This window comes from Rhinatrema bivittatum, chromosome 3, assembly GCF_901001135.1.
Source record: "Rhinatrema bivittatum chromosome 3, aRhiBiv1.1, whole genome shotgun sequence".
Taxonomy (NCBI): Eukaryota; Metazoa; Chordata; class Amphibia; order Gymnophiona; family Rhinatrematidae; genus Rhinatrema; species Rhinatrema bivittatum.
Genome location: NC_042617.1, coordinates 463,247,263 through 463,259,319, shown reverse-complemented (window position 1 = coordinate 463,259,319; position 12,057 = coordinate 463,247,263). Strand labels below are relative to the sequence as shown.

Here is a 12,057-nt window from a genome sequence, read left to right as displayed (position 1 = left end):
CATGAAGAGTATGAGAAATAGAGGTTATGAATATAGTCAAGCTTCTTGAAAATAGAGTGGGCATTCCAGAGGGAGCACAAAAAGGAAAAGAAGAGGGAGGGAAAAAGGAATAGTAATAAGATTGGAGGGGGTTAGGTTGGCTTGGAGGGCCAGGATTGGAATTAATATACTCTGCTAAGAGTAGGAGGAAGTGCAGAAGAATACATAGAAAAGGGGTAGAGGTGTGACAAGGATGAGATGCTGTCAGGGAGTGTGGAGATGACTTTGAAGTTCAAGAGCAGTGGACAATACAGATAACAGAATGGCAGCTGAGATAAAGAATGTAGGGAATGGGGAAGGTGGTCTTGGTGTTAGCAGTGGTTTGCAGTAGTGGGAAGGATTAGCATCAGGCAGAGAAGATGTAGTGGCGCCATAGATAAAAAAAAAAAAGGAAGGCTGCAATCTCCTCAGTACCTGTTCAGTTGCTTGAGGAGTACAGGGTGGGAGTAGGCTCAAGGTGGATTTCTAGAGTTAACCACCGAGGTAGCTGGAAGATGTATACAGTTGGGCTGCAACCTTCATAGTACCTGGATGGCTGCTCAAGGAGTACAGGATAGGAACAGCTCAAGCCCAAGGTAAGTTGTAGTGACTTCTGGAATCGACCACTGGCTGCAGCCTTCCCAATACCAATACTTGTCAGTTGAAACAGCATGGACCACCTTATCTCAGAGCCAGCTACTGCTACAGCAGGGATAATGGCTACAAAGCAAAGTTCCTTCATAATGGTGCAGTCTGCCTTTAGCAATAATGAACTGATCACGGTTTCTGAAGAGGATATCTTTCTTTCAATTGCAATGCAGTGGGTCCCCAAACTCATGGGGGCCAGCAGGTGTGACTTCTTTGCCTCGTTGAAGACCAGAGTGGGAAATTAGAACCTCTCCTGTCCAAGATGGAGGAAACTTTCTCATGTAGTAGGACCACCAAAAGTACCACACCTCTGCATGCGTCAAGAGTTTTCCCAGCGATAGCAGGCTGAATTAGCCATGCTGTCTGGAAGCGTCACGACCGGATCAGTAGGTGGAGTTTTCTCCAAGAGTACAGAGTTTTGAACTCTGTGCGGCTGTGAGGTGAGGTTCCCGCATGATTGCCAGATTTACCCCAGTCTCTTTTTTTCTGCGAGCAGGACTGCATGCAGGGGTTTTTTCTCCTCACTAGTCTCTTCAATTTTTTCAAATTTTTCCTCAGTTTTTCTCCCGTTCCTTTGGCAGCGATGGCTCCGAAGCCATCGGGTTTCAAGTACTGCCAATGCGGGAAAATTATGTCCATAACTGATGGACATAATTATTGTTATATTTGTTTGGGCCCGGAGCATGACCCAGCCTCATGCCGAGACTGTGGTCGGATGTCGCCCCAGGCCCGAAGACAGCAAGCTGAAAAAATCGCGTGCCTCCGATCACCACATTCTTCGCCCGGCCCGGCGCAGAAACTCAAGAAAACTCCAGCAAGAAGATCCACATCGCTGGAGGGTGCTTCGGCCAGGTCGATACCACCACCAGGGCTGCGAAAGGAGGTCGAGGCCTCGACTCCTTCGTTAGAAAAGTCCACTCATGTGCCGTTCGGGTCACAGGGCTCTGTACCCGCTCGTTCCTGCTCCTAGACGCCGAAGCACTCTGAGCATGGGAGACCAAAACGGAGCAAGCATACGGCGCACGGCACTTCAACACCGAGACTGACGCATGGTGCATCGACGCACAACGGCGCAGCCCATGGCGCATCGACACCTCAGCCAAGTCACGACACATCTGCGCACGGTGCTTTGGAATATGACGCATCGACTCAGGATGCGTTGGACGGTGCATCTGGAAGAGCTGCATCACTATCTGGGTCATCTCACCATGATATTCACAAAAGAAAATATGGTAGACATCACCAGCATGTTGATGCAAAGCATACAAAACATCATGACCCACATACAGCTCCATCACAAAAAACCGCCCAGCAACTATTGTATTCCAGAAACCCTCTCAAAGTACAACACAGTCACAAAAACAGTAGGTTTCACTGGTTTTAAGAAAACTTTTGAAATATATAAACAAAACAAACATTCTAAAAATTAGTTAACAAATAAAGCAAATGGATCATCAACCAGAATGAGTTTGATTTAAAGACAAACTCATGGAGTGTGGGTCCTACAAACAGTATATGAGCATTGCTATATATGTGGTTATATTTTGAAAAGTGTTAATTTTGACTAGTGAAACCTACTGTTTTTGTGACTGCCCACCTACAGCTCCACCATCTTCCTCTCCCCAGGATCCACTACAACACGAACACCATTCCAAACAAAAGGCAAAGAGAAAACATCTCCAAAGGCCTGAATCTCCACGGACGGATTCTGATGTAGAAGTAGTTCACCTCTCTACTAATGTTTCTTCAGAGGCTGATAGTTCTCATTCGAATTGGTCTTCTTCTCATAGATCTCATTCAATCCACCATCCGGAACCACGCCGTCCTTCTCAGGACTTGTCTCTGGGAACACTGCTCCCACCTTCAGTGCCATTTCCAACGCCTTCACAACATACCCTAGCATCAAAGGCGATGTCACAAATTTCTCTGGCTTTGAATATATTCTTCCAAGATCTGGAAGCCGTTCATCCCCAGATTCCAGGTCCATCTTCTCCAACCTCTCCTTGACGTCTACCGACGGTCCAATCACCAAATCAATGAGAAAAATCAATTCCAGTTCCGGGTCGACCAGATTCTCCACATTCACAATGGTCTACGTCGTCCCCTTCCTCATCTACAGGATTTCCGTCAGATCCCCCCGAGGGCCTTCCTGAACCTTATTCTCCTCCTAAGGATTTATCCTACGCTAAATTCATAGAAAAAGTAGGATCTCTCCTAAACATTGAAACAGGAAAGGTTCCCGACCCTCGTACTGAGGTTCTAGGGATTCTAAAGATATTTGAAATGCCGCCAGAGCCAACAGCTCTACCACCACATGCTGTACTAGACGCGGTTCTACATAAAATGTGGGAAAAACCCTTTACCACCTCAGCGGCCTCAAGGAAGACGGACTTAAAATACCAAATGAGAAATTCCACCGTCTGTGGTTCCACTCAATTACCCCACAACTCTGTAGTAGTAGAATCTGCACTATTAGGTGCCAAAAGATCAAAACTTAATGCGAATTCACCACCGGGAAAAGACCATAAATCCCTGGATGATTTTGGCCGTAAGGTGTATCATTCCTCCATGCTGGCCACAAAGATACAACACTATCAATTTTATGTAATCCAATACCTCTTTGAATGTCTACAGAGATTACGTCCAACATGTGTGGCTTCCAATAACTCCTTACCGCTACCATTTACAGACATGGAGGAAGGTCTTCGACATTTACTCCGTTCTGCTTATGAGTCATTTGAATCATCGGCTAGATCCTCAGCGAAAGCAATAGCAGCACGGCTTATGGCATGGTTAAGGGCTAGTTCCATACGGGACGATGTCATGACAAGTTAGTTGATATACCTTGTCTGGGAGACAATCTTTTTGGTAACAAATTTGGTGAAACAGGTACCCTTCTGAAGGAACAGAATACTGCAGTTCAGTCTTTGACATCATCAGACCCTCATCCTTCTTCTAAAAGATTTTACCCTTCATTCAGAAGAAGACCTTATGCAAGGGCATCTTTCAGGCCGTACAATACTTATAGATCACAGTATTACCCCCATCAGCGTTACCAACCCACAAACTCAACCTTCGCGTGGACGTCCTCGCCAGCCACGACCTCCAAAACCAACTCCAGCAGCACCTCCAAAACCAACTCCAGCAGCACCTCCAAAACAAACTCAGTCTTTTTGAGTTACCCAGAGCCACCCCCACCGCACTACATAGGAGGCCGCCTTCAACACTTTTATGCCAGCTGGGAGGTGTTTATTTCAGATCACTAGGTACTAAACATCATAAAAGAAGGTTACAGATTACATTTTCTAACTCTTCCCACACTTCCTCAAGTTTCCCTTCTCAGGAACACATCACAACACTCCAAAGATCTACAGGAACAGTTAGTCACTCTACAGTTGCAGAACTCAATTCGAGTAATCCCAGTCTCCTTAAAAAATCGAGGGTTTTACTCCCCATATTTTCTCATTCCAAAAAAATCGGGAGGTCTTCGACCAATCTTAGATTTACGGAACCTCAACAAACACATTCAAAAAGAAAAATTCAAGATGACATTTCTCAAGAGTATTCTACCTCTTCTGCAACCCAATGACTGGCTATGCTCCATAGACCTGAAGGATGCTTATTCCCATATACCCATGCATTCTTCCTCCTGGCATTACCTTTGTTTCCAAATTCAGAACAATCATTATCAATTCAAAGTTCTACCCTTTGGCCTTTCCTCAGGCCCGAGGGTATTCACGAAATGCTTAATGGTGGTGGCTCATCTCCGAGAGCTCTTGATACAGATTTTTCCCTATCTCGACGATTGGCTGTTGGTAGCCTCGGATCTGACTACCTTAAAGACTCATGCATTCCAAACAATCAATTGTCTTCATAATCAATTACGAAAAATCCCATCTACAACCAACACAGGTTCTACAGTTCATTGGGGCACTCATCAATACTGTGCATCAGAGGGCTTACCTACCACAGAACAGGATACAAACTCTGTCTTCTCTGGCTCAGAGTCTATTCAATCAATCGCATGCATCGGCGCGACAAATTCTTCAACTGCTGGGTCATATGGCAGCAGCCATCCATGTAGTCCCATATACAAGACTCCACATGCGTCGTCTACAATGGGGACTCAAGAACCAATGGTCACAGTTCTGGCAACCACTCTCGACCAGAGTACGCCTTACCAGACACATGCGTACAGACATTCAATGGTGGATAAACACCAACCACCTGAACTTGGGAGCACCTTTTCAGCGGCCTCATCAAGTCACTCTCACCACGGATGCATCCCGGAAGGGTTGGGGAGCCCATTAAACAACTTAAAAACTCAGGGCTGTTGGTCTGTTCGGGAGTCCAACTTTCAAACCAATCTCCTCGAACTTCGAGCCATTTGGAAGGCACTTCAAACCTTTCTACCCAACTTCGAGGAAAACATATCATGGTATACACAGACAATCAGGTAGCCATGTTCTGCGTAAACAAAGAAGGAGGGTCAGGTTCCTGGATTCTCTGTCGGGAAGCGCTTTGCATACTGACTTGGGCAATATCCAACCAAGTCTCGATACAAGCCACTTACCTTCCCGGTCTAGACAGTGTAACAGCGGACTGCCTCAGCAGAATTTTCCATCCACACAAATGGACCTTGAACCAGGAAGTGGTGTCCAACATATTCCAACAGTGGGGTTTTCCAACCATGGACCTGTTTGCCACAGAGAGCAACTGGCAAACACAGGCATTTTGCTCCATCTACCCAAGCAAACATTGTTGCGCTCCGGATGCTTTCCTCATTCCATGGACGGGGGGCCTACTCTATGCTTACCCTCCCATTCCACTAATATCAAAAACGATACAAAAATGCATCAGAGATGCAGCGGACATGATACTTATAGCCCCATCCTGGCCAAGGCAGCCATGGTATGCGTATCTCAAATGACTATCCATTCGCCCACCAATTCTACTGGAAAACCATCCCCAACTTCTAACTCAGGAGGGGGTGGGGGGATCCCTTCTTCATCCAATGCATCAATCTCTCCATCTGACGGCATGGAGATTGAATGGCACGTACTAAATTACCTAGGACTCTCATCTCAACTTGAGGACGTTCTCATTGAATCCAGAAAGCCGTCCACCGGGCGTAACTGTGCCGGAAAATGGCGTCGTTACTCAGATTGGTGCAGACCGAAGAATCTAGACCCTTTCTCTACAATGATAACACATGTTCTGGAGTACCTCCATACTCTTTTTGCAGTAGGTCTAGCATACGCCTCCATCCAAGTGCATGTTAGTGCAATTGCAGCTTTCCATCGCACTCACAATGGACTACCCATTTCCAACCACCCTTTAATCTCCAGATTCATGCGTGGCATTCTGCATCTGAGACCACCGGTTACAAAGCCGCCGGTACCATGGAATCTCAATATCGTACTGGAACAGTTAATGTTACCTCCCTTTGAACCTCCAGACTCCTCTCATGTCAAATACCTTACTTGGAAAACTGTTTTCTTGGTGGCGGTAACATCAGCACGGAGAGTAAGTGAACTACAAGCCTTAGTTCACTACTCCCCGTATTTAGAATTTTTTCATAACAAGGTTACCCTTCGACCTCATCCTGCCTTCCTCCCTAAGGTGTTATCTGCGTTTCATATCAACCAGTCCATTACTCTCCCAATCTTCAAGCCAAAACCTCATGAGAATGACAGAGATAAGCTTCTCCACACCTTAGACTCTAAAAGAGCTTTGGCTTATTACAAACAGAGAACACATTCTGAATCCAGGCCATCTCAGCTGTTCCTCTCCTTCAACCCAAATTCTCCCAACCAACCTGTCTCCAGGAGAACTCTGACTAGTTGGTTGTCCCAATGCATAACGTTTTGCTACAATAAGCACAATCTGCCATTGAATACGAGACCAAAAGCACACCAGATACGAGCAACTGCAACGTCAGTTGCACATTACAGAAACATTCCGCTGATGGACATTTGCAAAGCAGCAACTTGGTCTTCTCTCCACACTTTCACAGCGCACAACTGTTTACAACAACAGAGCTCTTCTGATGCAGCCATGGGTTCGGCAATCCTGTCAACCATGGCATAAAAATAAGACTGTCTACCATTCAGAATTCAAGGGTGGCATCCTGACCTACACAACAAAACACCTTGACACCACCCGGGAGCTTGGGACTCCCAGACAGCATGGCTAATTCAGCCTGCTATCGCTGGGAAAAAGCTAGTTTGCTTACCGTAAACGGTGTTTCCGTAGATAGGATGAATTAGCCATGCCTCCCCTCCCTCCTCCCTAGACAGTCTTCACATACACTGACTCTACCTTTTTACTTTTTTCTATGTACTTCTTGCTTTGTTACAAGAGACTGAGGTAAATTTGGCAATCGCACGGGAACCTCACCGCACAGTCGCACAGAGTTCAAAACTCTGTATTGGAGAAAACTCCACCTACTGATCCGGTCATGACTCTCCCAGACAGCATGGCTAATTCATCCTGCTATCTACAGAAACACCGTTTACGATAAGCAAACTTGCTTTTCCAGGATTTGGTAGTAAGTCCTGACCATAAATGGTGGATTCTCCTACTTCAGAGGAATGCCCTCACAAGTCAGAAGAAGATGAAATGAACTCTGCACATTCAAAATTCTTACTGAATATTTCCCCCTCAGACCAGCAAAATGTACTCCTCAGTCGCACTTCTTTGGAATCATCACTTATTGTTCTCAAATGGTCAGGAGAGGAGGAAGATTTTATAGGGTTTCCTTCAGATCCGCTGCCAGACTTGGCCCAGCATACTCCTCTGGTGGGTCTCTGCTACTCCATGTTCTTGGATAAGCTGTCTTTGGTCTTCTTCAGCTTTGTTAGCCTCCAGCAAATTTCATGGCTGTCTCGATTGACAAGCTTCTTAAGGACCACCAGATGAAATGTGGCAGATGTCAATATTGTATCTGCTGGTGGCTGAGAAACTAAATTTAAAATATAGGGTCCAAGCTTTCCCAGGATTTGGGGTCATCCAAATAGCACACCAGTTGGTAGTGGTGGAGTCGCACTTGTGATCACTCCAACATGCCTCCTGGGAAGAAGCCAAATGTGTTGGACATGTTTGGGGAAAAAAGGTTTTTCAGGGATTCATGCTGCGTGACTGGATTCTGGCTCATCAGTTCTACATGGTGCAGTATCTTCATAAATGCATGCAAAAGCCTCTGATGGATTCAACACACCCTGAACTGGCAGACTTATGCTAATCAAAGGAGGAATATGAGATACACCTCATCTGTTTACTAAGCTTTTGATACTGCAGCCAGTACTTCAGCCACCTTGGTAAGAGGCCAGCAGCTCACATGGTCACAAGTAAGTGGCCTCTAAGAAGATGTGCATGAATGTCATGCAGATGTGCCCTATACATAGGATAATTTATTCAGTGACAGTGTTCGAGATGATGGCACTGATTAGAGAGCATCAATCCACTTTTCAATCACTGTCAATTGTGGCAGGGGACCAGCAGCTCCAATCCTTTGCCAGTGTTTCTGCCCAAATTTTCACAGGCATCCAATCCACTTGTTTCAGCATCATTGAGCTCCGCCTCTTCAGTAGCAACAGCTGCCCATCAGAGGTTGACAGAGAGAAAGGTGTCAGCCTAAGGCTCAGCAGCAGATTCAGCCTAATACAGTTACCACTTTTTGATGGCTTTGAGACATGCTTCCCAACCTCCTTTGGTCAGGGGAAGTATTCAGTCTTTCTGGAATCACCAGGAACTGCTGCGCTCTGAGAATTGTGGAGTATGGCTACCATTTATGCTTCTTTCACAGTCCTCTGCATTGGACTTCAGGCTTGGGTTCCAACCCATCTCAGTCTGCCCAACTGCAGCTGTAAATGGAGTTGCTTCTTCAGCAGAGGGCAATTGAGCCTATTCTTCCTCAGGACTGTGGCCAGGGTTTCTATTCCAGGTATTGCCTAATAATCAAGAAATTGAAGGATGGGAATTAATACCTATCCTCGGTCTGAACCAGTATGGCTGTTATGTTCTGAGTTATCATGGATGAGCTTTTAAAAAATTTGCATATAATCACTTGTTTCTTTTTTATGATTAGTTTAGGTATTAGTACTTTTATAGTATAGTTTGCTTTTGCTCTTAGTTATATTGCATTGGATCTTATGTATTATTTTAGTACTATTTTTATGATATTTCATTTGTAATGTTTTATTCCTTGCTGTTTATGTGATATATTTTTAATGGAAACCACTTTGACTATTCTTAGAAAAGCAGTATATTAATCTAATAAACATGTTTTGGATTTGCGGAGACTGAACAAGTTGTTTGTGCAGAAGAGATTCAAGATGAACTCCCTCCAGACAATTCTTCCTTCCATTCAACTGATGGCATGGATATGTGCTCTGTATCTGAATGGCACTTATATGCATAGCCTCATTTACCCTATTGATTGTAAGTTGCTTGGGTTTGTAATGAAGGATGCACACTACCAATGTTATGGGCTATCAAAATACTTAATTTTGGCAGCCAAAAGATGCAAAATTACCAGCAAGTCAATTCAGAAGCAATTTCAGACAGTATTGTTGACACAATAGATTGATAGGTTGTTGTTTCTTTTAACTCTGATTTAGTATACGACATGTCTAGGTTTAATGAGTGTCTTGATAAGATTTCTGAATGGTTGTGTTCACACAAATTACTGGTGAATCCACATAAATCGAAAGCCATTTGGTTTGGATGCTAAAAACTAATATTGTTGTCACCACTTATGAATAATTGTAATATACCTTTGGTGGAAGATATCAAAATCCTTGGAATCTATTTGGATCAATTTTTGTCTGTGAATAAACGGGTATCCACTTTTTCTAGGTCTGTTTTTTTTTCAGGTTCTGTATTTGTTGACTTATTCTATTTATCAAAATCTGATCTGACCTTGTATTCCTGTGCATTATACATTCAAAATTGACTACTGCAATTCTTTATATTTGGGAATCATAAAATCCAAATTAAAAAGATTACACTTGCTTCAAAATACCTCAGCTAGGATTGTTAAGGACTTACCTAACTTCAATCATATTTCTCCTGTGCTTAAAGATCTTCATTGGTCCCAGTTTGTTGTCAAATTTTGTTTAAAGTACTTTGTTTAGTTCACAAAGTACTCTCTAAGGGTTATCCAGAATATTTGTTTAATTTACTGACTCTTTATCAACTACCGCAATATCTAAGATCATTTAGAAAGGTTTGCTCAGATTGCCCTCACCAAAGGAAATCTATTTAGAGGGTACTCGACAGTCAGTTTTTCAATATCAGACACCTGTATTTTGGATACACCTTTTGATATTCGTTTGGAAGGTAGTTACCTGAAATTCAGGAAATTGGTGAAATCTTGTTTTTTTTTTTCTAAAGTATTTGACTGAATTCTTTTATTTTTTATATTTGATTAATTGTACTGATGTCATTTATTTGTAATTTGTAGCTTTTATCTGTGTTTTGTTTTAGGTTTTTAAATTTTATTTGGTATAATGGTTTTACATTGTATTAGTTTTGTTTTTAAATTTTTTTATTGTACACCATTTTGATGAAAAGTGATTTATCAAAATAAAATTACCATTTCCACCAATTTCCACCCCAGTCAAATTAGTTTGTTTGCATAACATTTTTCTAATCAGTTAGCATAATTTTATCTCTCATATGTTAATAGGAATGCATTTTTGTAAATCATGTGATTTCTTGTAAATTGAGTCCAGAAAGCAGGAATGAAACTTAAGGTTGACTTTTGGCATACATTCTAACATTTCAGCATATTCTGGAATATCAGCAACCTTGAATAATTTTTGCAAGCCTGATCAGTGCAATTTCACAGGGAAATAAAAGCAGGTTTACTTACCATAAATGGTGTTTTCTGTAGATAGTAGGATGATTTAGCCATGCTGAATGGGTGACGTCATCCAGTCATCATGGGGCAGAGCTTTCTCTCTAAGCTCAAAACGTTCTTCTCTTGCAGCTGTGCAGCTGCTTTCCCGCACGTATCGAGCAGCTCTCCTCAGTGGATTATTAAGCAGATATGCAATGGTAGTCCATGGTTGTCCAGGGAGGTGGGAGGGGACGCATGGCTAAATCATCCTGGTCTTCGGCTCTTCACTGCTGGTCCCTGGGGGTTTGACAGCTGGGACCTGCAGAGTCCTGGGAGAGAGCTGTGGAAACAAATAAGACATAAGTACCAAAGCCAAGAGGTATACACATGGATCGTTTGGCATGAGATGCATACTTTGTATGTCAATCAATGTTGAGCATCTTATGCCATATGATGTGCACAACTGTAGTAGCCTTGCTATTTACAGGTAGAGTGAACTTACCAGCTCTGGCTTGCTTGGTGTCCAGCCACTCAGCCATGCCCTTGAGCACATCCAGTTCCCAGCTGTTAGATAAGGCACTTCTCCATGGGCATGAGCACAATTGGACAAGTGGTTCCTCCGCCAATCTTCCATATGTACTTGTCGCAGTTAGCCACCTTTGTCTTCAACTGGGCCTTTGTCCTAATACTTGTGGGCCACCTGCAATTTCCTAGCTCTTCAAAGCAGTTGTATTTCCTCCTTTCTAGACTTTAATTTTTTGTCTCAATGATGAGAAAGGTTATATGACATGGTGGAAAATGTTATTTAAAATTGTAGGCAGATGCTTGAAAATGCATCTGCCATCTGTATCTCAGTTGCTTAAAAGCATTCATAAGTATTGTGCCTCTATCTCTTCTATTTCTTTACAATCATAGGTTCACCACAAAGCATCTGAATGATGAAACTACTTCAAAACAAATTCGAGCTATGCTTCAGTAATATTCTGTAGAAGAAGAGGATCTACTCACTGACCTCAGATGATGTATATGTTTACATAATTTAATAAGATTGATGTTAATACTTGTATGTATTTACATAACCATTTTATTCTCGTCACTGAACTTTATAGAACTTTATCAGTAACATGACCGGCTTAACATAGAACATAAAGTTACATTCTAGTGTTATTTGACAAACAAAACCAACAAAAACGTATTTTTTTAATTAAAATATTTAAGCCATATTTATAAGTCTGAGTGAATCAGTTGTTTTATTTTGTATTTTAACCTTGGTTGCCACAGTGCTCAAAAAAATTAAAAACAAAATCATTTCTATATTTATTAATCAGACTTCAGTAAAATAACTTACCTGAGGAGGATGCCATACAAGAGAAACCTACACATATTTAACAATCTGGAAAGTAAATTACTTTATTCTTTTCAATTGATTTAAAATATACAAATCAATTACCTCTGATACATGTAAGATTATTATAGCCATTTTATTGCTTATGTATTTAATTCTAGTAAGCAACCTTTCCATCATGGCAAGTTTATTGAACAATACA

The 12,057-nt window shown here is 42.5% G+C and overlaps 1 protein-coding gene across 10 annotated transcripts in view; it reads left to right on the top strand.

Annotated features, from left to right (window-relative positions):
* FAM49A (family with sequence similarity 49 member A) overlaps positions 1 to 11,733 on the top strand; it is a 260,849-nt gene extending 249,116 nt beyond the window's left edge. For all 10 annotated transcript variants that reach the window (XM_029595934.1, XM_029595939.1, XM_029595933.1 and 7 more), the window contains one exon: positions 11,426 to 11,733. In XM_029595934.1, coding sequence (XP_029451794.1) covers positions 11,426 to 11,489 — 64 coding nt within the window. In that variant the 3' untranslated portion in view covers positions 11,490 to 11,733. The remainder of the gene's footprint in view (positions 1 to 11,425) is intronic.
* Positions 11,734 to 12,057: the final 324 nt, after the last annotated feature.